The sequence below is a fragment of the Sus scrofa genome, chromosome 14 (genome assembly GCF_054392235.1).
Source record: "Sus scrofa isolate SSC_HxYL_T2T_F1_AM1 chromosome 14, Sscrofa_HxYL_maternal_Yorkshire_Landrace_v2.0, whole genome shotgun sequence".
Taxonomy (NCBI): Eukaryota; Metazoa; Chordata; class Mammalia; order Artiodactyla; family Suidae; genus Sus; species Sus scrofa.
The window spans coordinates 41,209,944-41,236,284 of NC_139396.1; the positions used below are offsets into that span (position 1 = coordinate 41,209,944).

Below are 26,341 nucleotides of genomic sequence, written 5' to 3' on the forward strand. Positions count from 1 at the left end.
TGAACGGAAGGCTTCCGCCAGCCCGGCGGACAGAATGGTGGGCAGCGGCAGGAAGCGAAGGCCTGGCGGGGAGGGCTCGCAGGTACGGCGCGGAGGCTGGGCGGCCTCGGTCCAAGGGTGGTGCGTTTATCCCCGGCCTGGAGGGTCACCAGGCGCCGAGGTCGGAGCAGAGAGCGGCGTCTTGCCTCTCTGCGTCCTCCGGGGGCGGGTTCACACATCTCGGGGGCCGAGTTGACAAGGCCCTGAACCTTCCTCTTTAGGCGGGTTACCGCCCGAGGGCCTCCCTGGGGGTTGGGTTGGCATTGTCAGGGTCCCCAGGGCAGATTGACTCAGCCCCCTGCCCTTGAGCCCTGCAGTCCGGCCGCCTCGCCGCGTGTAGAAGGAGCCGAGGTCGCCCGGGAGTAAGGAGCCGATCTCGAAGGCAGGGATGCGGCGCCAGCTCGGCCTGGAGGGAGTGGGTTGGGGACGGGGAGACTCTGACGATGTTGGGGCGTCCGCTCAGGTTTCCCCGCACCCACACCCCTTCTGTCACCCCTGCAAGTGCAGGGAGGACAGGCGGGCGGAGAAGAAGTAAAAGTTTGCAAAACATCTTCTGGCCACTTTGTCAGCTGGACGGGATGAGCAGGTGCGGGAGTGCTGTCCACCAGCCGTTTGGTGGATTCTCTTCTGGCTTCTCTTCCCTGGCCCCGCTTTTTAGGAACCCAGGGTAAAGGATAGGGGACAGCCGTCCTGAACTGTAGTTATTGGGGATTTGGAGATGCTGAACTAGTGTGTGAGGTAAGGCAGAGCTGAAATATACTTAGCTCCGTTTAAGAGGTGGTGAACTGCTTTGACAGAGTGTTAGTGTTAGAAATAAAGCATCAGAAATAAAGATAAGTCTATAAGATACTGTAGCTAACAGTAATAGCCAGCATTTAGATATGTATTACGTGCTAGGACTGTTCTGTGTATTTTTGCAAATGATTTATGCCTGTAACAACCCTGTGATATAGGTACTACATATTCCTTTTCTTTCTAGATTAGAAAAGGCACAGAGAAGTTCAGTAACTTGCCCAAGGTGACAGAGGTGGAAATGGGAAGAGTCAGGAATCAACCCTAGCAGCCTAACCATCAAGCAAAACTGTCTTTCAGCAAAGTAGATTAAGGCTTTTCTTTTCAACATCTTAAGTTTGAGCCAGTCTTTGAAAGTCTAACCAAAGACAATTAGAAAAACGGAAGGGAGGATGGATCAGGACTTGATAAGTTCCTCCTGTTCTGTGTTTGGAACTGGAGAGGTAGCATGAAGTGGCTGAATCTGCTGGGGAGCCAACCCACCTGGGCTTAACTCTCTATTCTTCCACTTTCTAGTTACGGACCTAGGGGAAGTTAACCTCAGTTTTTGCTTCTGTAGATTGTGGGTAACAGTATCAAGCTCATGAGGTAGTTCTGAGGATTAAATGAGTTAAGCCATAGAAAGAGTTTAGAACAGTGGCCTGGCACCATAATAAGTGCGTAACAAGTAATTATTATTGTTAGTCATTGTTTTTACTATTATGTATCCCCATCACTTTTTGGATCCATATTCCAATGGCGTTTTTGTTCAATTTCTTTTCTTTCTTTCTTTTTTTTTTTTTTTAAGTCTTTTGTCTTTTCAGCGCTGCACCCACAGCATATAGAGGTTCCCAGGCTAGGGGTCTGATTGGAGCTACAGCTGCCAGCCTATGCCAGAGCCACAGCAATGCCAGATCTGAGCCGTGTCTGCAACCTACACCACAGCTCACGGCAATGCTGGATCCTTAAGCCACTGAGCGAGGCCAGGGATTGAACCCACAACCTCATGGTTCCTAGTTGGATTCGTTTCCGCCGCGCCCTGATGGGAACTCCTCAATTTCATTTTTTTTATGACCTCAGACAGATGCATTATAGTCTTTGGCTTAATAAATATATTGGTGGTCATGGTCCTCTTTACCGTGTTTGTTTAATAGAAAACCACACCTGTGAACAAGCCCAGCCAGGAACCTAAGAGGCTGAATCTTCATGTTCCTCACCTGTCATTTCTCCTTGCCTTCTTCCTGGAACCCCTGCTTAGTGTAGCTACCACCCCGAACTGTATGTTTTCCCTTGTCTTTTTCTAGCTTTATCACCTGTGAGTATTTGCCTGAAAAATACTTTTTGAACTTCATAAAAAAACTATCATGCTGCATATAATCTTCAGGGACTTTTTTCCTTCATTCAGTATTATTAATGCTTTTCACTTAGCATAGTGTTACATTGGTTGAAAGGCCTGTACCATTCCTCTGTCACTAGGTATTCATTTGTCCATTTTCTACTTTTTTTTTTTTTAATGGCTGCATTTGGAAGTTCGGGACCAGGTTAACCAGCACTGATAGAGAAGGGAGGGAAGGACAGGAGGGACAGAGCCCAGGTCCCCAGAAGGAATACTGCTGCTTCCAGGACTGACGACAAGTAACCTCCAGCCAGGCATTTTTATCTCTGTGGAAATTGATCTATAAGTATGCGAGGCTTTATAGGCATTATAAAGCCGCACATGCTTATAGAATGAACCTAGATTACAGAGATGTTGGAGGTGAGTCTGTAACCTAGTTCTGGCATAAAACAACCTTTTCTGAAATAATTGTTTAGCTAGTCAGTCCCCTTGTTTCCAGTTATTTCTGACAATTTGTTTCTGGTGTGAGTCTGTTTAAAGGAAAGACATAATGATATCCTGCTTACCAGAATAAGGCAAGACCTGCCTTTTCTTTCTTCTTTTTCTGCTCTTTACTTTTTCTTTTATACTTTCTGGGGTTTTGTTTTCTGTGTTTCCATTCTCTTGGAGAAGTGTGTTTAAAGACTTGCTGTGTGTACCTCTTGACACCTATATGTTATAAAGTGTTCTTTGCTTTTTTTTCCTTACTCCAAACAATCCCCAGATTTTACTCAGTCATACCATTTATAGAGTTTTAGAGAAAAAGCATGTCTCTCACAGATGCAGGTGAACAAAAATGAGCAATGTTGTTAAGCAAAGTTACTGCAATTACTTTTGGAGAAACAGAGTTTTGTGTGCCAATTTTCAGTGTGAAAAGCCAGTGGATGTGAAGAAGAGTAAGTCCTGTGAGGCTGACATCCCCACCGATCTTCGAAAAGAAGTAGAAAGTCATTACAGGCTTTCTCTGCCAGAAGATTTCTATCACTTCTGGAAGTTCTGTGAAGAACTCGATCCTGAAAAGCCAGCTGGTGAGTTGTTCCAGAATGTTTCTCCTGCTTCTGCCAATGGAAAAGACAGCAGACTGGACCAAGGGGCTAAACAGCTCATGGAAAAGGAACTTTTCCAAACATGTTTTGAATAAGAGAAATATAAAATAATGCTGTAATAATGTCACTGTCACCTGTTAAACTAGTAAAGGTATATCACAACATGCTTCCATGACAATTTGAAGGAAAATGGGTACATAATTTACTGTGTTGCAGGAGTTTGTAGGACTTAGTGCTGCTTCTAGGAACTTATGGATTAGGTGACCAAAAATATGTTTAATGACATTCGAACAAAAAAATAGAAAATGGCTTAAATGCTCATTGTTTACACATCTGTTCAGTGGACATTTATAGTTTTAAAAGAATGAGGCAGACTTTGAGGAAATGACAAAGGATCATTCCTGGAATGTTTTAAGTGAATAAAGTGTATAGCATATGCTACCATTGGTATTTTTAAGTTGGACACACACACACCCACACCCCCCTGTATACTTCCTATGTGCCTGTATTATCTCTGAAAAGATAGACAAAAAGCTAATAATGTTTAACAGATACTTTTCGCTGTTACCCTTTCATACTGTATAAATTTTTAGCTGAGGTGGGAGAATCACCCCCAGGTACTATGGACAGAAGTGTGTATTGGTGGGTAACTGAATTTTGGAAGTGTATCAAAATGCTTCACCTGTGCAGCAAAAGTTTTCTAAAGGTATTCGTGGATGTGTACAAACATGTATTAGCAAAGATGCTCACTGAAGCGTTGTTTAGAAGAAGATAAGAAACAATAAATGCCTATTAACAGTAGAATAGACATAGTAAAGGAACATTTCATACTATCGGAAAATATTTAGATTTTAGGACAGGATGGAGAACCACAAATCAGACTGCAGAACAGCATGGTCTCCCTTTAAAATACCTCTTTTGGGGGGAGGGGGAGGGAAATGTGTTACTACCATATACCAGGCTGTCAACTTAGTAATTTATGGCTAGTGAGATGGGTGGTTTTAGGTTTTTTGTTACTGTAAAAATTAGCATATGCTAGCCTAAGCTCCAGCTGAGCTGAATTATTTCCCCTCCAAATAGAACGTCTCCAGGCCTATTTTCACATGGTTACCTCTCCCAAGAATTTTCTTCCTCTCTCCATGCTCACCTGCCTGCCTGCAGTGCTCACCTCCCTCTCAGAGAGCATAGGGCCTGCCTGATGTTGTGCAAGTGTCCAGGTGAACAGACCTTGTGACTCTGGTTGTATTGAACAGCCAGACTTTTGAGTGGTGAAGGGACTCGTCTGGGGCTGGGGTGAGCCCCCAGGTTGTCAAAATTGATAAGCAGCTGAGGGAGAGGAAGGGGGTGAAATGATGTGCTTCTCCCTTCATCTGGATGTTGGAGACCGACAGCAACATAGTAAGGAGACGAGGTGAGCCTTTGCAGCTCTGATATACCCACAGGAACGCAAAATAGCCTTGTTTTGGCCAAAATGAGAAACAGCAGGAATGTTTGAAATGTAATCAGTGGTAGAGTTAAGAGGAAATCCTACATGTAAATGCCACTTCTTCATTGCTCTGGTTTCTTTTCCATTAAGTATTTACAACATTTTCACATGTAACTAAAGTTTTTACTTTAGAAACTCCTTTTTAAGACAGTTAGTTGCTTACAAGTATTTTCCAAATGAAAGTCATGATTTCTTAGCTGCCTCCTGAAAGCTACTGTCTAAATAAACTTACTTAATTTATAGATTCACTTTCTCTAAGCCTTGGACTTCGATTAGTGGGTCCTTATGATATCCTTGCCGGGAAACATAAAATGAAGAAAAGGTCAGCTAGCCTGAATTGTAACCTTCACTGGCGATTCTACTATGATCCTCCAGAGTTCCAGACCATTATCATCGGAGACAGTAAAACCCAATTCCACATGGGCTATTTCAGGTAAAGGGTCTCTAAAGTACAGCTGCTGTGCCTCTAACGCTGCAAGTAGATGCTCGCCGGCTTCATTCAAGGTGAAGGCACGCTTTCCCCTGGGGTGGGTACATGGGCTGCCTGCCTCTCTAACCTGCTAACCTACCTGGGGATGGGTGAACTCATTAGGCCTAACCTCACCAGCTTTTCCTCTGTGGTTGTAAATATTCTTTTCTTTTCAGGTTCAGATGAGCTTTTTTAGCTCAAGGAAGATGATTCAGAGCAGTTGGTGTGACTTAAGTTAGCCACGTGCTTCCAGGCATCCTAGAACTAGGATGTGCTTTGGAGTCAGACTGGTCTTGCTATTCATTACCTGGGTGATCCTGTGCCAGTCCTTAGTTCCTGTGACTTTGTGACTCTGTTTCCTCTCTTCCTCTAATTATACCTACCTAATAGGAATATTAGGATAAATGCAAGATGCTTAAGATGTTAGAAATAGAAGTGGTGGGGGGTTCCTTATCCACTTGTGGAGGTGCGGTCTTGACAGAGATGAGGGGATCAGGACTTGGGCAAATGTGCCTGGGGGTGTCAGGGTGCTGTGGGCACATGCAGGGCTGGGAGTGGGGGTGCATGGATCTGCTTCTGGCTTAACCGTTACCTTGTCTGAGTCACTTGGTATCTCTGTATTGGTTTCCTCAGTGGTAAACCATTTGATTAATAGATACATGAGTTGGATCCTTTCACTGCCAGGGTTTTATAATCCTTTCTGTCCTCTTTCTTCATTTTCCACCTTCTTTATTCTTTTCCACAGACTGTAGACCAAGGGTAAATATGATCATGTATAATTACACCTTCTTTTTTTGATAGACTTTATTCCCCCTTTCTTTGTATTTAGGTATAGAAGTAACTAGGTACTAAGGATCTTAATTTGGAGTTTTGTTCTGTAAATAAGATTTGTCATAGTTTTTGTTTTTTGTTTTTTTTTGTTTTTGCTGCACCCTCAGCATGTAGAAGTTACTGGGTCAGAGACTGACTCCATGCCACAGCAGTGACAATACTGAATCCTTAACCTTTTGCACCACAAGGGAACTCCTTTTTTTGCAAGGAAGGGTGATATTTGTAAGAAACTAAGAACTTATCCCTGGCACATTCATTGGCAGTTTTTTGAAACATGCAGATATAAATTGTTTATAGAGATAAAATTCTACTTTTCTGATAATGAAAAGTATGGGCAGCTAAATTTTTAATATCTTTTGCTTAAACAGGGATTCTCCTGATGAACTTCCTGTGTTTGTTGGTACAAATGAAGCAAAGAAAAATTGTGTAATTGTTCCAAATGGTGATAACGTATTTGCTGCAGTCAAGTAAGAAAATATTTTAATCCCCCTCCTATTTGTGATAGTTGTTTACAGTTCTTGTATAAGTCTATCTCTAAGGAGAACTGGGGTAACCAAAAACTTGGAGCTGTCTAGAGATCATTTCCATGACTTGTGCAGACACTTATCCACAGTTCAACTTTACACCAAACAATACACCTTTTATGAAACTAATTCTCCTAATGAAAATACTGCTTAATCTTGACCCCCATCTGCCCAATGCCAAAATGAAAAGGTTTTTTAGTTATCTTAAACACTCTATATGGCTCAAACAGAAGGACTTGGTGCAGTGAAGCAGGTGTCATCATGTACCCGGGAGGGCTGGTGAGCTTGCAGTGGGGCTGGCTCCCCGATGGGTTTGTCTCTGCTTCCGTCAGGGAGCTGGGGCTCCAGGACCTGTGTGGGAGAAATGGGGTTCCCACCTTCTGCCCCTCAACCCCTGGGAGGTTGGGGACTGGGCACTGAGACCACCACAGCCACTTCTAAAGGCCAGTCAGATGCCTCTGCTCACTGGCGAGACTGGAGCATGGCCTCTACTCTCCCTGGTGCTTAAAAGAATTCAGTCTCGCCTGGAGCCCGAGCTGAAGCATTGAGTGGGCGCTGTGGCAGCTCTGGTGGGGCTTGGATCCCAGCTGAGGGAGCCAGGGCCATAGACGTGATTCAAAGCCATTGGCAACAGCTGTGCAGTTGACCAGTGGAACAAAATGAGGAAAGCATCGTAGTCATTTAAATATAAGTAGATCATGTTTTGTGTGACCTCTTATAATACCCTACTTTTTCAAAAAGACTTTCATTCCCTAAGTAGTAAGCTGCAGTTTCTCAAGCACAATTTGAGCAGTTTTAGAGCACAAATTTGCCATAGCAGAATTCTGTCAGCACACCTCTTGAACTGTTGTACATACCACTGTATCAGAAGGGCGTGGAAATGTCCACAGAAGGCTTTTTTTCTCTTCTGACGCCTCTGAGATGATGATATCAAGTGTTGCTTGCTGTTTGTAATTGATAGTTCTTTACACTCTTCACATTCATTGTTGAATTTAAATCTGTGCCACCTTTATTGGAAATGGTAATTCATCTGCTTGTCTGTCTCCTGCACAGCACCTTCCCTGTGGTATGTGCTCTGTAAATCATGCATTCACTCCACAAATACTTGACATGCAAAAAACAACTCAGTTTTCACTAGTCCTGTTGGTCTTACTAAAAAGATACGGCTGTTATCTAAAATAATCCAAGATGGTTCTGGTGTTTTTTATAGCTTACTGGAGAACACAGAAAAGGAAAAAGAAAATAAAAGTACACTGGTGATAAATTTATAAGTTAGATGAAGACCAGCAAGTGAGTATTTGAGTTCCTAATGTTATTTCACAGAAAAAGATGTTTACATTCTCCAATAATTTATCTCAAACATAGAGGTGGAAAGGTTATAATACTTTTCAAGTATCATACATAGTATAATTTTTTGAGACTTTCCTTAAATAATCAGAACAATTTATTTCTATTTCAGCCTGAGTAAGGTCTTTTAAGGCAGACCATTTGTTTTAAACAAATTACTTTTATCCCCAGGGAAATTGTGTAAGATTTAATAGTAGCCAAAGAAAGGCAAAAAATCATGTATGACTCTGTCACTTTGCTGTACAGCAGAAATTGGCAAAACGTTGTAAATCAATTGTAATAAAAATTTTTTAAAGGCAAAATCAGCCAGCAGGATTAAAGAACGATAGTACCCACTGATGGTTAGGCTTTTGTTTTCATAGGCCTTTTTAGTGATGATCAGAAACCTTTCTGACAGAAGTGCTAATTAGTAAAACATTTATAGAGAGCAGTTGGAATAAGGTTAAGTATTTTTCCCAAAGATTTCTTGACAAATAATTAACATTGCCAGGTACTGTGCTATACCCTAAATTCAGCAATTTCCATTTCTGTTTATCTGAAGAAATGAGTACACAAATATCTGTATATGTTACAGATTATTTATAAAAATGAAAAATTAGAAAAAACATGCATATCCAGCAATAGAGAAAATTAGGTAAATAGAGAATGTCCATAGAGTGATCTGGCTATTGACCAGGATATTGATTTGTTGATTTGGAAAGGTGTTTGATGTTATGTGAAGAGGTCAAATAACAGAATAGCGTGTAATGATTCCATTTTCTTATCCTCTAGTGCATAAAGAGAGAAACTGAGGCAGATTACTTAGCTTTGGACAACAAAATTAGGATTGATTTTTTTTTTTTTTTCTCTGTCATTTCTTTTCTCCAAAATCACTGTAGCAGTAGTGTGGACCTCACAGGCCTCCTAAGAGTCTTGGGGGGCCCTGGGGTCCACAGACCACTCTTGGACTACTGCTGTTCAAGTGATAGTTTCAAGCCTGACTGCACATGGAAACCTCCTGGGCTCCTGGTTAAAAGTGCTTCACCTCAGCTCCACTTCAGCACATCTAGAGTAGGACTCAGGAATGTTTTTTAAAAATATGCTTCCCAAGAGTTCCTGTTATGGCATAGTAGGTTAAGAATCCGATTGCCGTGGCTCGGGTCACTGCAGAGGCATGGGTTCAATCCCTTGCCTGGCTCACTGAGTTAGAAGGATCTGGCATTGCCCCAGCTATGGCGTAGGTCTCAGCTTCAGCTCGGATTCAGCCACTGGCCCAGGAACTTTCATATGTTGTAAAATAAATGGCTTTTTAATTTAAAAAAATACATTTTCCAGGTGTGTCCAAGTATAGCCCAGAATTGTACTTCTAGGTAATTTTAATTTATAAGTTTTAAAAATTCACTTCAGGAGTTCCCGTCGTGGCGCAGTGGTTAACGAATCCGACTAGGAACCATGAGGTTGCGGGTTCGGTCCCTGCCCTTGCTCAGTGGGTTAACGATCCGGCGTTGCCGTGAGCTGTGGTGTAGGTTGCAGACGCGGCTCGGATCCCGCGTTGCTGTGGCTCTGGAGTAGGCCTGTGGCTACAGCTCTGATTAGACCCCTAGCCTGGGAACCTCCATATGCCGCGGGAGCGGCCCAAGAAATAGCAAAAAGACAAAAAAAAAAAAAAAATTCACTTCAAATGAACATTTTAAATGAATGATCATTCATTTTGTTGAACCTCGAGTGAACACTTACTTGGTACAGTGCCCAAAAGCTGTTTAAAGCATTGAGCACTTGGTGAACGAGTGAGTGGAGCAGGGCATCAGGTCATGGAGCAGGCACACAGTTAGTAGTCAGCATTTGTCTTGCCTGCTGCCCCCATGCTCTCTGCCCCCTCTTTCACTGTATGGGGTTAGGCGGGTGTATTGCTGTAGGCAGTGATTTTTCAAACATGAGCTCAAAGTAAAGTTCCTTTTTTTTTTTTTAAAGTGCTGTACCCAGGACATATGGAAGTTCCCAGGCTAGTGGGTTGAACTGGAGCTATAGCTGCCCGCCTACACCACAGCCGCAGTTATGCCGGATCCTTAACCCAGTGAGTGAGACCAGGAATTGAACCCTTGTCCTCATGGTTACTAGTCGGATTTGTTTCTGCTGAACCACATGGGGAACTCCAAACCTTTAAATGGGAACCCAGGAGGTTCTGATGTGTAGTCAGGCTGGAACCCCTTAACTAAACAGATTATCAGACGGGGGTGCTGGCCCCAGGGCTGCCTGGCCACTCCCTGTGAGGTACAAACTCTTGGTGATGGTAGGATGTCACACTAATGGCACAAGGGTGGTGATGGGTAAATCTAGCTGGCACCTCCACAGGCCCAGGAGTGGGACCAGGTTGACAGCATGACAGGAGGCAGGTGTCTGTAAGAAGGTCTGGATGGAGTAGCAAAGGTGTCAGATCCCTGGCGCTTAGTCACACATCTTCATAACGTTAGATGTAATGACACAGGAAACACATGGGGGCCCTTGTGCACACTTGTATTAAGCTTTATCCCGAGGAAGAGGTCTCAGGAGACCGAGTGGTGAGCTCACCTTTCTTCCACTTACTGAATAGTGTGTCTCTTGAACACTGGTTATTCTGACATGAGTATTTGATAGATGTCTTCTCAAATGGACCAATGAAAACAATTGACTGTATTTCTTGCTGGTGGTAAAATTTAAGATTTCCAAAGCAAAAAGTATAGTTGGGGAAAGTGAGCTTGACAGCATCTTCATCCAGACTTTTCCAGTGAGATTGGTGGTAATATGAATGAATGTGGCATTTTCATACTGTGATATAATGGACCAAATCGGATACAATGAAGAGTTTAAGTCTTTAGATGATCTGCATAACTTAGTGAACTGATGTTTCCCAAGTGACCATTGCAGCAGGAGTCATGCCAGGCTGCACTCTCCTACTAGACTAAATGTAACAGAGCAGAGGAAGTTCTGGTCATCTCTGTGTACACACTGCAGCTTAATTGAAGCGCCGCAGAGCAGAGTGGTGGAGGGGAACTTTGAAGCTGAGCGACAAGAGCTTAGTGCACTGGGACCAAGATAGTCCTATAATGTGGAGGCCAGTTCTCAGGCCTCCAGTGGGGCGGGGAGCTTCCTGGAGGAGGGGGAGGTGTGTGGACAAGGAGCAGCACGGCCCCAGATGAGGATGGTGGTCAGTATGCCGAAAAGCCATGAGCCGCAGGGCCCAGGAGGCCTGGCATCATCAGTTTGCTGTGTGAAGGAGCCTCTTGATGCACAGGTGCTCAGGTCACAGTTGAGGTTCAGCCTGACTGTTGTAATCAGAGGACAGTGATTTTGGTGGTCTTGGCTTTAATGGCACTTTAATCCATGCACACTAATGCTGTCCTCTGTGCTTCAGTTTCCCACTCCATAAAATGGGGATAACAGTAGTGTCCACAGCATCCAGCCCAAAGCAGACTCTCGTGCCTTATAGTGGGAGGGAGAGATCTTCCTCCCAGGAGCCTGTTAGTGGTGTGGGAAGGGGCCTGACTTGTGACCAGCTGGGCACTGTTTTCAGCTCTACATTTTACTCTTGACCTTCTGCTCTGCTGGCAAAAGTCTTTATTATTTCTGTAACTGGCATTAATATATTAACTATTCACATACCTTTAAGATTGTTTTGGAGGAGTTCCCATTGTGGCTCCATGTGATAAGGATCTGGCTTTGCCATGGCTGTGACTGTGGCTGTGTATCACCTTGTAAAGTAGTTTTGCTTTCCTTTTTTTATTTTATTTTATTTTTTTGCTATTTCTTGGGCCACTCCCGTGGCATATGGAGGTTCCCAGGCTAGGGGTCGAATTGGAGCTGTAGCCCCTGGCCTACACCAGAGCCACAGCAACGCAGGATCCGAGCCGCGTCTGCAACCTACACCACAGCTCACGGCAACGCCGGATCGTTAACCCACTGAGCAAGGGCAGGGACCGAACCCGCAACCTCATGGTTCCCAGTCGGATTCGTTAACCACTGCGCCACGACGGGAAGTCCTCCTTTTATATTTTAAAAATTTATCTTGGAGTTCCCGTCGTGGCGCAGTGGTTAACGAATCCGACTAGGAACCATGAGGTTGCGGGTTCGGTCCCTGCCCTTGCTCAGTGGGTTAACGATCCGGCGTTGCCGTGAGCTGTGGTGCAGGCTGCAGACGCGGCTCGGATCCCGCGTTGCTGTGGCTCTGGTGTAGGCCGGTGGCTACAGCTCTGATTCGACCCCTAGCCTGGGAACCTCCATATGCCGCAGGAGCGGCCCAAGAAATAGCAAAAAGACAAAAAAAAAAAAAAAAAAAAATTTATCTTAACATAGATTTGAAGGTCACATTTTAAAAAAATCTTCTCCTTTAAATTGTCTTCTAGGTCTTTAAAAATTGAAAATGCTTTTTGGTATCTCCATACTCTTCTGTTATATCAGACTACAAAGCAGTACACTTTGTCTTACCATCAAGCAATGCAACATAAACTTAGCTTCACCTCAGCGTTTTAAATAATCTCCCATCTTTATTGTAGATATTACAGAGGTAATACACACACATCTTGTTTGCTCTTTATGTGACTGGTGGCTCTTTATTAATACTGTGTTTCTCTTGTTCGAAGACTGTTAGGGACCTGAGAGGCTGTGGGTGGCGATTCTTCAGTCTTTTCCTTGCATGGAGTTGGATGGCTCTAACTCGGCTCCCTTTTCCTTCCCAAGATCTGTGTGCCTGCATACTAATGATGGGTTTTACTTCTTTTTCAGATTATTTTTGATGAAAAAACTGAAAGAAGTAACAGATAAAAAGAAAATTAGTCTCTTGAAAAACATAGATGAGAAACTCACAGAAGCAGCCAGAGAACTGGGGTTCTCGCTGGAGCAGAGAACTGCAAAGATGAAACAGAGAGATAAGAAAGTACGACAGTCTGTTGGTCTCTGTTTTCCTCTCTGGGTTCTTTCCCAGCTGCACCTTCTCTTCTCCCCTCCTGCCCTGTCCTAAGGAGAGCTGGACCTGCCTACGGGGCCCCCGGGGGCTGTAGGCACCTGGACTGGGAGGCCTGCAGGTCGTCAGCAGGGCTGGGTCATGTGACGTGGCACCTTGACTGGGCTTGTGGAACCCAGGCCAGTCCTGCACACTCCTGAATCTTGGTTTACCAGGTACTCATTTCATAGAGGAGGAAAAGCTTTGCACGTCTTGGTGACTTAGGTTTCTTTTTTTATGGCTAATTTATGGCTAAGGTCTCTTGACTTCGCGCAGGGTGTTCTGGGGTGGAGAAGTAGAGGTCTGCCTTAGAGCGCCCTCCATTAGCACCTTGTGGGACTGAGGCATGCAGATTTCTCCCGGAGGTGCTGTCTGAGGAGTCTGCTGTTACTGCATCGTTTCCTTTTGGGTCTCCTCTAATATCTGCACCAGGAGTGGAGTTTTGTAAACAGCAAATACTTCTGGGTTTTGCACCTTTTGGGCTTTTCACTTAAAATTGTAAGAGTAGGCAAATAAGAAGCTTAGGAAAATTCTGCTTTGGGGCACATGAGAATTCTCCAGGAGCTCGTCCTTGACCCTGGGGAGGAGGGATACCGAGCATCATCCATTGGATGTTCCAGGCCAAACGAAGTTCTAGTTAATCCTGAAGGAATTAGAACTAGTGACTGAGTACTTTAGCTTAGTTACAATTCCTTTTCTGATCTTGACTGAGCTGCAGGGGTAATGTTCTGATACATTTTAGTCACTAAATTGCAGTATTACCAATTCTTATTTTAGAATTCTAGGAGTTCCCTTTGTCGCGCAGTGGTTAACGAATCCGAATAGGAACCATGAGGTTGCGGGTTCGGTCCCTGCCCTTGCTCAGTGGGTTAACGATCCGGCGTTGCCGTGAGCTGTGGTGTAGGTTGCAGACGCGGCTTGGATCCAGCGTTGCTGTGGCTCTGGCGTAGGCTGGTGGCTGCAGCTCTGATTAGACCCCTAGCCTGGGAACCTCCATAAGCCATGGGAGCGGCCCAAGAAATAGCAAAAAGACAAAAAAAAAAAAAAAAAAATAGAATTCTAGAGAATTCCAGAGACCAGAAGTAGTCTTTAAAATTGTACATTTGAACAAAACTCATTGGAATAGAACATTTTTAAGTTACTCTAAGACTTCATATCCCCCTTTCCCTTTCTAGATTTCACAGGGAGCCTCTCCCACCTTGTAGAATGAAAGGAGGGGCCCATTTCTCACCCTGTTGTGATGTGTCCTCCTTTGTCTTAAGATAAACCTTCTGTGAACAGAACAACTGCCAGCACATTCTTTCACCAGACCCTTATTTTTCTACCATCAACTATAGTTTATTGCAAATGAGATTTTGTTCTTCTCCATAACTATAAATTAGATATGATTGGGGTTTGCATTTCATAGGAGTGTTTGTCTTGGTCCTCTCCCCCCACCAAGGTTTAAGTATTTGTTCTTTTTACAAAAATAGCTGGTAAAGGGAGTTCCCGTTGTGCTTCATCAGTAACAAGCCCAACCAGTATCCGTGAAGAGGTGGGTTTGATGCCTGTCCTGCTCAGTGGGTTAAGAATCCAGCATTGCTGTGGGCTGTGCTCACAGCACAGAGGTCGCAGACACGGCTTAGATCTGGGCATTGCTGTGGCTGTGATGTACACCAGCAGCTACAGTTTCGACTTGACTCCTGGCCTGGAAACTTACATATGCTGCAGGTGCGGCCCTAAAAGACACACCCCCCCAAAAAAAAAAAACTGGTGAAAGCATAAATAAGTGATTTTTATCTTCACAAAGACAACAGGTTGGTGATTATGCTTCCAGATCCTTTTCTAAGTTTCTTCTTTTACTACTGTTATCATGAGCTCTTCATTTAATATTTTTCTAGTCCTGAAAAAAACTTCAGTTCCAGTAGTATGTAAGTTGGTGACCGTCCTCACGTGTGAACACACGGATTCCAGTGCATGGAGTGCTCTGGTACGCCAAGAATCAGGGCTCAGTTCTGGCTGTCCCTCTCAGCACCGTGGCAGCCAACGGGCAAGCAGCATAGCTTTGCAGAGGCTTTGTTCTATGTCTGAGTCAGGACAGATCTGAGGCCTCGGTTCACAGACATCCTATTTAGCATCCTTCCCACCCTGTCTTGCTCATTGGCTCTGTGCCACTTTACCTTGCTTTGTACTTAAATTTCTCTTTTTAAATGAACATTGATTTAATGTTGCTGTAAAATGAGGGTCCATCATTCTATCTACTTCTGGTTCTGATGACCTTCACCCACCCTAATTGGTAATCTTACTCCTCGTAATAAGATGAGGATTCTGATGCTTTACTAGTAATTAATACCTCTTTATGGACAATGAGTACCAGTAATCGTCAGTGAAAATACATACATACCATGGTTTCTGCTGGGTGTCAGGGAGAAGTTAGTAACTATATCGCTGTTTTCTTTTTTTCATTATCAATACTCTTTTATAATTATCACTTCATATTGCTAAACTGAAGGTCTACCTCATAATCTTGAGGACCTGCAGAATGCTGTGCTTATGTTTGAAGTTTAGGCTGCTTAAAATGCTTCACAGGTACAGACTGCCTGCCATAAATAACCTTTAATCCCTATATTTGAACTCTTACTCAGTTATTTCCTTAGAAGAATTTCCTAGACTTAGTATTACCAAGTCAAAAATGTGTTTTTTTTTTAAGTTTATAAAAGTATTTTTAAAAAGTTAAAAGTGTCTGTATTTGTTTGCAGAACTTCCCAGAGTTAGCCTAGTCGGCACATGCACCTGCAGAGACTGCACATCCCTTTCCACGTGTCCTTGCCAGGGCCGGCCCTGCCTGTCCCTTGCCTCTTTTCCATCCTGATGGAGTGAATCAGCATTGATTCCATCAGCATTTCTCTGAATATAACAGACATAAAGTAGTTTTCATTTATCTGCTGGCCATTTGCATTTCTTCTGTAAACTATGGGAACTTTGCCCATTTTTCTTTCAGGTTAGAATTACTTGTGTTTTAATTTGGGTATTAGTCTTTTCCATTATTTGTAAACTTGCTTTATAAAGATATTAATCTTTATTAATTTTCTTAGGTATATATACTGCAGATGTTTCTCATCAGTTAATGTGTCTTAATTTTGTCCTTTTTACTTTTTTTTAATGCATTCCGTTCTGTAAGTCTTTGTTCTTCAACCCAAAATTTTAAAAAATATTTGCCTTTTCTTGTTTTGTGGTTTATTTTTACGCTTAATTCTGAAGTCTAGCTGCAAGTGATTTGGCTATCAGGAGTGAGATACAACTTAACAGTGACTTTTTTTTTTTTTTGATTTCCCCACGTGGTGAGCTCTTGTTTGGGAACTTATAAGAGATGGTAGAGGACGGGAGAGGGTAAGGGAGTGGGTCCAGGGACCAGGGTTCGAAGCTTTAACACTGTCCTGCTCTTGGAACATCGCTGGGCCTCACTGAGACGCTGGAGGCAGGTGGTCTGTTAAGGAAAGATGGAGAATAATCCACTAGTGTAAGAGAAAAAGCAGACTGGCCAGGTTATGTTGGGAGTTGTGGCTGGGCCTGTTTGCCTTTGAAAATTAAGTTCACAAAAGCTCCCTGCATGTTATTTGCCTCCATAAAGGGCACCACAAAACCACAACCTCCCTACTTTTGGGAAGTTTGCTGACAAGCCTGAATCTTCCAGGAAAAAACAGGGCCTGAATTTCAGAACACAGAGAGGAGTTCTGTCTTCTAGGTTTTCCTGCTGACAACATCGATTCCATCTCCTTCTGGCCCAGTTCCTCAGGCTTTCTGCCTAGAAGGGCCCTCCTTGGCCGTGACTGGAATGGAGCCTGCACCTCCTGGAATGGGGGGCTCAGGCATCCTCCCCCGAGATCACATGCTGTCATGTGCTTGACTTCTAGCTGATTTTAGAAAAGATTAAACTTGCCTTGGGATCCAAATTTACTGAAAGGGCACTGAATGGTTTTATTTTGACGTAAGTCTTGGGGGTTTGTGTGTTTGGTTTGGGGAGGGGTTTTCTTGTTTTTTTCTATTTGCCACGATTAAATTTTTGTTCTTTTTCTTTTATGTAGGTTGTGACAAAGACCTTTCATGGCGCAGGCTTGGTTGTTCCAGTAGATAAAAATGATGTTGGATACAGAGAGCTCCCAGAAACAGATGGTAATGTACTTTGTGTGTATGTGTGAGAGAGAGAATGTGGGGGAAGGTTCCCTTAGGTTGAGCAGTAGGTGAAAACATGTGCCTTTGGGGATGGTAACGTACATTAGTGATGACACAGTCAGATCCTGGGGCAGTGAGGCAGAACTTAAACTGGGTTTGCAGCTATGTAGCCATCACAGATTATTTAACCCTATTGAACCATGTAAGATGTTAGGAATGGGGAATACCATTCCTAGGGGTGTTTAGGGGTGTGAATGAGTGTCGAAAGTCCTTAGCACAGTGCTTGTCTAATAGTGTTCAAAATAGAGTATTTTACACGTTTAGAGAATGTTAACCTAATTGTCTAGGTGCCTTTTTCTGAACTGTTCAGAACCTTTGACAGTATAGTCCAATCACAATATAGTAATTACTGAAATAGTGTGCATTTGTCTAATCAGTTGTGAAAACTTTTCATCTGTATGTAAGTCTCTTTAGCTTTTAGAAGCTGAAGATCCTGAATTACCTGATGTGTAAGCATAAACACTCTAAGGTGGAGTGTACATACACAGCATCTAATTATTGCTGCTGAAAAAATGATGAAATGGCTTCTTAACACCCCCCCAACCCCAGCCAGGCTCTGACCCCTTCATGCTCTCAACTCCCAGGTGGTATTTCTTGTTATCCTGTTCCAAGGGGATAAAAATTAGAGGGAAACCAAAATCAGACTCCTTTCAGGGAGACCCAGGTGGTGCTGTCCAGCATGTGAATGGTGCACCCTCTGAGTTTTAGGACAGAACTAGCAGCCCTGGCTGCAGCCCTGCTGTGCAGAGGACTCAGCTGGACAGTGTGGTGGCCACAGAGCCATGTGGGACTTTTCCAGCAGCCAAGCTTGATTCTTAATTTGTTTAAATGTAAAAACAGCAGCCAGTCATATTTATTATATGTGGAAATGATACTGTTTTGGATATGTTGGGTTTGATAGCCTAAAAGTAATTCCATGTTTCTTTAATATGGACACTAGAAAAAGGTTTCACGTGCAGCCCGCATTGCAGGTGTTGGACCAGCTGATCTGTGTGCCATGTCCTCCGAGGCCAGAGGCGTGGAGCACACAGTCTGGGGTAAAGCGGGGCGGGGTCTGCTGGTCCCCAGTCCCCTCCACCCTTCTGCACTCGTCCCCCACAGCTGTGAGGAGCAGCGTCCTCGCCTCATATGGGAGAGGAGCATGTTGTCACAGGGACCACGGCCTCTGGGCCGTCAGGGCTGTAAAACTGGGCATAAATGTGGTACCTGGGAGTAAAGCCCTTTCCCCCTTCTGCTGCAGTTCTAAGTTTTACATCCAAGGTCATTTTTATCTACTTCTCCCTTTTTCTAACATTCTAGACGCTAGAGCTCTCCGTAGTTGAATTATTTTTGAATAAGAAGTGGTAACAAGATACAGTTAAGGATCCAGTATACACTCTTGCCTGTGCTATTTGCCAGGAGGTGAAAGTGACTGGGAGTCTGATGAGTCACAGTGCTCAGCAAGTCCCTCTCTGGTCTCCCCCAACCCCAACCCTGAAGCTCTGTATACATAACCTTTTGGTCTGGCCAGTAAGCTGCCATTGACTGAGCAGTTTATACATGTGATTGATGGCTCTGTAACAGCCACTCCACATCACCCTTGATGCCAGTTTGTCAAACAGGAAGTCAGATTAGATCCCATCCAGTACCTTCCTTCTTATCTCATCCAAAAATAGTGAGAATACACTGAAACGTACAAGTACTTGTTTTTATTTAGATAAATGTCAGTGATTTTCTTTCTGTTCTTACCTCAAATTACTTTGCTGTGGCTGTACTTGCCCCCACTTTGGTAGAAGTGCTGCTAAAGGTTTAATTCTACAGTGATTTCTTGTATCTTTATTATCTTTATTTTAAGTAAGGTAAGACAGGGCAAAAAGAGCAAGCTTTATTGTCTCTCTGCAATTTGTTTTAAATGCAGCTCCGAGTATGGATGAGCCTGGGGTGGGCCTCCATGTACTCTGGGTCCCATATTGCTTTTGTTTTTCTCAACCATTTAAAAATGGGAAAACATTCTTAGCTTGAGGGCAGTAAAAACAGAGGTGGGCTGGGTTTGGCCACGGTCCTCGGACCCAGGCTAGCCCAGGGAACATCCCTGGGGAACTTGGTTGACTCATGAGGACCCGTCCAGACTGTCACTCTTGGCTAATACAAGACATATTTTTTGTTTAAGCCATGTTTAAGCTTGAATCTTAAGTACAGAAACGCTAAAATTGCCATAGTAAATGACAGTGCCCCCCAAGGAGGCCTCCAGGGCATTGGGACAAGGGCAGGAGGAAGAAGCTAGGTTACAGGTCATCCCGTGCTTCCTTGCAGCCAACCTCCGGAGAATCTGTAAGACCATCGCTGAGGCCCCTGGTGACGATGAGAGACTGAAAGCTTTCGCGCCCATTCAGGAGATGATGACTTACGTGCAGTTTGCTAACGATGAGTGCGATTACGGGATGGGGCTTGAGCTGGGGACGGACCTTTTCTGTCACGGTTCCCACGTGAGTGAGACCCCCCCACCCCCACCCCTATGCTTCACTCAGGTCGTGTGTCCTGAGCCTTTGCATTGCCACTAAGTTAGGGGTCAGGCTAATGCCACTGTTGGGGGAGCCTCTTTGGGGCCTGCCTTCCTCATAGAGGGTTATCAGTAGAAATAATCAAAATGGTTAACAGCCAGAAAGGGTCACTGACCCCTCAGGATAGAGGTTGACCTGCCGGAAAGCGTGAGCCAGCTTCAGAGAAAAGTGACCGTCATCAGAACCAAACAGCATCTAAGAACATTAGGAAAGGTTTACACACAGGTTTGCAGTAGACGTGCTGCGCTTCCCTCAGTGTTTCCACAATAGCAGGAGTCTGGGTCCCACGACGAACCTCAGGCTTATGTGGCAGGGGGACCTGGCGGGCAAAGGGCATGAGTGAGTGTGACTCGCATTTGGGGGGCTTACAGCATCAGCTAAACAAAAATGATGATGAAAATGATGAAAGTCATAACTGGTGGGGATACACTGAAGAGAAGGGAAGAGGTCTCTGAGTGACCGTCCCAGAACAGGGAAGCCATTAGCCCACAGGCTCCAGGGTGGGGCCGCCTCCAGACTCCCCACTGGGAGGGGCAAAGTGGCAGAGAGAGCTACACTTTGTTAAACTGGGGCTTTTTCAGAATATTCTCTGCCTAATCTTCTCTTTTTCAGTATTTTCATAAAGTTGCTGGCCAGCTTTTACCTCTTGCATATAATCTGCTGAAGAGGAATCTCTTTGCAGAAATTATCGAGGGTCACCTGGCAGACAGGAGGAGAGAGGATGTGGACCAGCTTGCAGTGTAAGCGAGGGCACCTCTCTGGTGCCCAGGACTGGAAGCATTCGTGTGGAACTTGTTTTTTTAAGGGATACTGAAAATAAACTGACGGAAACACTTACTAAAACCTCTTACAAAGCTCCCCTGGCCCGGCTTGCTTTCTCTCACACACAATTGGACCCTGTGTGGTGCCACCTTAGTGCCATGCGGACCACAACCACTGCTGTCCTCTACAGTGTCACAGGAGTCATCACGGATGCCTGAGGACGAGCCCCCTGTCTTCTCCGCCCGGAGCCCTGATGCATGATTCATAAGGGAGACAAGGAATTTCTTTCCGAGACAGTGATCAGAAGGCAGGGGTGTGCTCAGAGCACGAGCCTGGGCCCCTCCCTGGAGGTGGCACTCTGCTGGCTCTGCCCATACTCGGCACTCAGTGTAGCCTGGTGTGTGTCAGTCGGGTGTATAACCAACCTACCACAGGTTTGGACTTTAGTTTTCCATTGGATTTCCAGTTCTGTGGGTAGCTGTGTTTTACCAGATGCAGATCCTTCCTAAACCTGACAAAAAAAAATCCTGCACCTTAAAGCTCAGAGCCAACTGTGCAGTGCAAACTGTGGACGGGGCCAAAAAGCCCATTAGCAGTGTTTCCCTCATAGGAGGGAGGCTGGAGGTCGAAAAGCCCTCAGGTCACCTAGTTTACCCCATTTTGTGGAAGACTGACCTGACCTGCCTCCTTAAAGCAGGTGGGAGGTACTTACCTTTATGACGAAAGGTGAGGACACACTTGGTCAGGATTTTCAATATGGGTCCATGTCTTAACTCCTGCTCAGACTGTGAGCATCATAAGGACATGACATCAGGAGTAGGTCCCTCTCAGTTACACAAGGTCCTGAATGTATATGGCTTTGTTACATACCAAGTATCTACACTGGAGTTCCCATGGTGGCACAGTGGAAACAAAGCCAACTAGAAGCCATGAGGATGTTGGTTTGATCGCTGCCCTTGCTCAGGGGGTCAGGGATCCAGCATTGCTGAGAGCTGTGGTGTAGGATGCAGACGCGGCTCAGATCCGGCATTGCTGTGGCTGTTGCGTAGGCCAGCAGCTGCAGCTCCAATTTGACCCCCAGCCTGAGAATTTCCATATTCTGTGGGTGTGGCCCTAAGAAGACCCCCCCCCCCCAAAGTGGCAGTATTTAGAAATAGTTAACACATTTATTCAAGTTATCTTTCATTAAAACAACTGGCTTAGCTAGAAATTCTAGATTCCTTTAACTTTGCTATTTGTTGAGTCAACAGCCTCAAATGTGTTCTTTTTTTAGTTTGCCATCTTGTGATCAATGATAAGGATTTCAATGGGATTTCCTATCAAGGAATAAAAGGAGACCAAAGAGTTCAGGTTTTCATCCATTCCTACACAAAGCTGAGTGGCATCAGAGCCCGGACTGGCAGCTCTGGTGTAGGAACATGGTTGTGAGCATCTTCCTAGTAGCCCAGTCTCAAAGCCCAGCAACTGCGGGAGAGCAGCCCTTCCCAGGACAGCACTGGTCAGTGATTGAGAAGCAAGCCCCTTACAACCCACACACCTTCCTCTCTCGCCTTCTACACTGGAGGCCACAGGCCTTTGGAACCTGGATTAGAGGTACTTTTCTCTCCCATTCAATAGCTACTATGGCTTCCAAATGCCACCTGCTTTCCTGCTCATCTTGTGTCTGGGCCTTTTCATGAGTAAAGCACTTTGACCCAGAGTTTAACAAAATCCTGACCCACCTCAAATTTAGCTAAGCTCACACCTGGAGCTGAAGAAAGTGTGTTTTTTTCTATAGAATCTCTCAAATGCAATGCAGAATGGTGCGCCAAGGAAAAAAGTGGCAACCGTCCCAAGGACACACAGCCCTGCAGCAGCTCAGATCTTCCGGGCTGGAGGCCATCTGTCCAAACTGTTCCTGTCACAGTGCCCGTAAGGCCCAGTGTCTGAGCAGGTGGCCCTCTAGTACCCTGACCTCACAGTTTCCTCTCAGAGACAGACCAGCCTCTCCTTGTCATCGCAAATTAAGTCCAAGGGGGAGCAACCTGGCCTCTTCTTCTAATGTCATGTGTGGCCGCGGGGGCTGGAATACTGACTACATAGCTCAGACAGGGCTCCCTTCACTCCCAACTTAAGCCTCACCCCCACCCCACCGTCAGCAAGTCCTGTTTGTACATCCGAAGGTCCTGACCACCCACTGGCCAGTCTCTTGACTTCACTCGACTGCCTCAGGTCCCCAACACCCTGACCCCAGCTGTTCCCAAAGCCGCACACCCACACTGTCCCACCTCACCAGCTTGACCTGCATGTTTCACTCAGAATCACTCAGTCCCTACCCCAGCCTCACACTGGTTACCCTCCAGTCACATGGCCCCTGCAACCGCAGGCCTATCTCTGTTGCCAGGTGTCCCTACACCTGGTAACGGGGTCAGCCACATCTCTAGGTATACGCTCAAGTCCCCACCCCTGCTCCTGTCCCCCACCAGCTGGGGTCTTGCGCTAACTGCACATGGGAGCCATTTCAGCAAGTGTGCTCCACACCAATGGGGAGGCTGTCATCCTGTGTGTGTGTGTCCCCACCAGAGCTGGGCACATGCGATGCTCAGTGAGTGAAAGCGGCAACAGAAGGTCCACGGACACCAGGAGTCTTGATAGTTCAAGCGTTGCCACCACCTTCCAGGCAATTCTATGAGCAAAGCTCCACGCAAAATTTCCTTTTTGGCCACGCCAGGGGCATGTGCAAGTTCCCAGGCCAGGGATCAAACCCAAGCTACAGCAGTGACCTGAGCCTCTGCATGACAACACCAGATCCTTAATCCATGGAGCCAACAGAGAGCGCCTCCACAGGAATTCTTAAAAACATTATGCAAATCACTTCATGTTTTCTTTCTTGTGACAGCAGAGTGAGAGCAGCTGTCACGACACGGTGTCGGGCCCTCTGCCACAACAGAGGGAATCAAAGGCCAAACCACACGTTGTCATACAGGTTTTAATAGGTTCTCTGATTGACTCATCACAGTAACCACTTTTACTGTAATGATATGCAGCTTTACTACACTAGTATAAATAAAAACATAAATACAGCTCTAGGCAACATCACAGATTAACGAACTCAGCATTCTTCATGAACGAAGGGAAAGCAAAGCTGAATCAGGAGATGCCGACACCTGTGCCCGTTCTCGTCGCACTCCTCAGGAAGGGGACTCCAACGCGGCTCCTGGCCCTACTAGGTCAGCCAGCCGCACACATCCTGCACATCCCATGCGGCTGGAAAGCAGACACACCTCGACGCAGCAGGAGAAAAAGTGGAAAGAGCGACAGAGACAGCAAGAGCTCAGAGAACACACCGCCTCCCACGTCTCAGCAGGAAGATGCACCGGGAGAAGCCATGTCCCCCAGGATGCCAGCCTCTGCAGCAGGACAGGTGACGCAAAAAGGCCTGAAGAGAGAGTCAAGGGCAGAGCCTAGGAGCCCCCGCTCAGTGAGGACTTGCCTCCAGGCGCCAGGGAACAGGCACAAAATACTAACTGTGGGCAGAGCAACACTCAGAACGCGTTGCCAAATGCCAAGGATTCCGCCCCCCCTTTCCACCATCATTCTAATATGGCTTCATGATCTTATGAATCGTCAAGACGGTAAAGATCTGTGACCTCCCAGATCTTACAGATATATTATTATTAACAACTAGGAAGGGAAGAAGCACTTCCAAGGTGTAAAAGCAGCTCACTGCCAGTTGTGTTTCAGAAAATGTCTGTCTGCAGGCAATTTTCCTCCTCCAAAAATGCATAATCCAGAATTTTTAGGCCACTCTTTCAAGTAAACTGCCTTTGCCAATAATAGTGAATTAATTAAGACCATGATTAAGACAGATATTTCCATAACCAAAAAATCCAAACTCATCCCAGGACATTTTCAACTCACCCTGCAGAAAACTGCACTATGGATTCAAATATCCCAGGACACAGGGTGTGACCAAGAACACAGGGCCAGTTCAGAGAACATTTTAGCTGCCACCTCCGCAACGCCATTGTTTTCATTTGATTTTTCTTTTTAAGGTTAACACCAACTTTTGGTTTTAATCTGTAAAATGATGTGTAGTGTTTCCATTTTCCAGTTAATGAGTCAGAATGGACAGGTCAGAAGACCCCCTGGGGCGACAGTGCAAGGTCAGAGGCGTTTCTGCACCGTCTGATCACAGACAAGAAACCACACCCACAGCTCAAATCCTTGCTCCTACTGTAAACTTGATTCCTAGCTCCATATCTCTAGTCTGAATTAGTCTATAAAAATCACATTAAAAAGGTAAAATTATTTAAGTGCGATATTAACTGATCTGTATTTTATAAATTTTAATCCATAAAAATATAAATAAGAATGGTAAATTTTTAAGAAAGAAATATACATTTAGTGCAAGTTATGAATTACATTTCTTCTTCAGTGTCAGCAGTAAAATACCTTGAGGGAGAAAAAAAAAAGACTGATCTAATTTCAAGAAAAAGAAAATTCCAGTGTTTAAACATGCAGTTCAAACCAGGTACAGCTAAACAGAGTATTCCTTCTCTTTACTGTCAAAGCAGCAGCATCTGTTTCCTTACGCTCAACAGTACTTGTGTATCATAGCAGTTTTAGAAATAGAAAATTTGCATAAGACCAGGTCACATTATCCATGAAGTCAGAGCGGGAAAAAGAAAAAAAAAAAAAAAAGGCAAAACATTTCAGTTGATTCTGAACCTCGGTGCACAGGTGAGCGATTTCCATCCCCAACCTTGCGCTGGTGCATGTGACTGCTCCATGCACCTCATGACACCACAACTACACGGCTCAGGGCACAGGAAACACTCCCTCCTGTGATGCAACCTCAGTCAAACCACAGCACATCTCAATATGAGAAAGGCCTGCTTCCAAAGGTGCACAACTTAAAGAGGCTTTGTTACAGCGAGCGAGGGAGAGGGGGAGAGAGGGATAAAGAGAGGGAGAACAAAAGCTCATCTGGAATGTAGAAAGGTAATGCTTTAACTATACAATTCATGAGTTAAACACAACAGTTTTGATAAAAAAAGGGCAAGACCTTGCAGTCTTAGAGATGGCTCGATGCAGAGGAATCCTCCGGACACAGGGCCCGGCGGCGGCGCAGGTCCGCTGCTGGAGGCGAGGCCAGGCCCGTCCAGGCCACTGCATCCATCGCAGGCTGAGATGACTGCTGCCTCCCTCGTTTCATTCTCTCTCTCCTTTCCCTCCCCAACAACTCCTCCATTCCACCAGCATTCTTTGCAAACCACACTGCAAAAGCCCAGCTTTTAAATTTCCTTTTCCCTGAGGGAGAAGAGAGCCGGTGACCCCCCGGGGTTAAGGAGCTGTGCTGGTCAGCAGGCAGGCCTCCTCCTCAGCCTCCTCCTCCTCCTCCTCCTCCTCCTCCGCCTCGGGGCTCAGTTGAACATTATTGACGCGGGGTCTTGGTTTGCCGTCTGGGCCATATGACGGAGGATGTCTTTTTTTGTTATAATACCAAGGAGGCGCCTAGAAAGGATCAACAGAAGGTTGCCGTTAAAATTAAAAGGAAAAGAAAAGAGAAGCTAGGTCCACAGCTAAATCCTTTCTGTTGACAGGAGCAGAGCAAAGCGGGCAGCCTGATTCTGTGTTTGCAAAAAGCACTTTGTAGGTAAAGGTAATTCAACCCCCCTGCAGCCATCCTCTGCCGGAGCGAGCATTGTGGTCACTAACAGTGCAGTGTCCTTCCCCCACCCAGACCCAAGATAGCAGTGGAGCGGCTCTGGTTAAAAGAGGCAGAGGAAGTTCCTGTCATGGCTCAGCAGAAACGAATCTGACTAGTAACCATGAGGACGCAGGTTTGATCCCAGGCCTCGCTCACTGGGTAAAGGATCCGGTGTTGCTATGAGCTGTAGTGTAGGTCTCAGACTCAGCTTGGATCTGGTGTGGCTGTGGCTGTGGTGTAGGCTGGCAGCTGTAGTTCCGATTAGACCCCTAGCCTGGGAACCTCTATGTGCT

At 45.2% G+C, this 26,341-nt stretch overlaps 2 protein-coding genes across 13 annotated transcripts in view; one reads left to right on the forward strand and one right to left on the reverse strand.

Annotated features, from left to right (window-relative positions):
* The first annotated feature begins 27 nt into the window (after positions 1–27).
* HPF1 (histone PARylation factor 1) lies at positions 28–24,646 on the forward strand. 7 transcript variants are annotated; one of them, XM_021073228.2, is made up of 9 exons: positions 28–82; positions 2,341–2,566; positions 3,054–3,213; positions 4,961–5,150; positions 6,386–6,484; positions 12,626–12,776; positions 16,907–16,994; positions 19,347–19,519; positions 20,207–20,450. In XM_021073228.2, exons 2-9 carry the CDS (start codon positions 2,558–2,560, stop codon positions 20,336–20,338), a joined length of 1,002 nt encoding a protein of 333 aa, XP_020928887.1. In that variant the 5' UTR covers positions 28–82; positions 2,341–2,557; the 3' UTR covers positions 20,339–20,450. The 7 variants fall into 7 exon arrangements, 5 of the variants coding, with proteins under 5 accessions (XP_020928887.1, XP_020928885.1, XP_020928886.1 ...); XR_014826570.1 differs by lacking the exon at positions 2,341–2,566 and having other exon boundaries at positions 12,626–13,018; XM_021073226.2 differs by lacking the exon at positions 2,341–2,566 and having other exon boundaries at positions 20,207–24,646.
* The window catches only part of CLCN3 (chloride voltage-gated channel 3), an 89,518-nt gene continuing 86,487 nt past the window's right edge, over positions 23,311–26,341 (reverse strand). For all 6 annotated transcript variants that reach the window (XM_001926134.8, XM_005670487.4, XM_084994794.1 and 3 more), the window contains one exon: positions 23,311–25,852. In XM_001926134.8, coding sequence (XP_001926169.5) covers positions 25,762–25,852 — 91 coding nt within the window. In that variant the 3' untranslated portion in view covers positions 23,311–25,761. The remainder of the gene's footprint in view (positions 25,853–26,341) is intronic.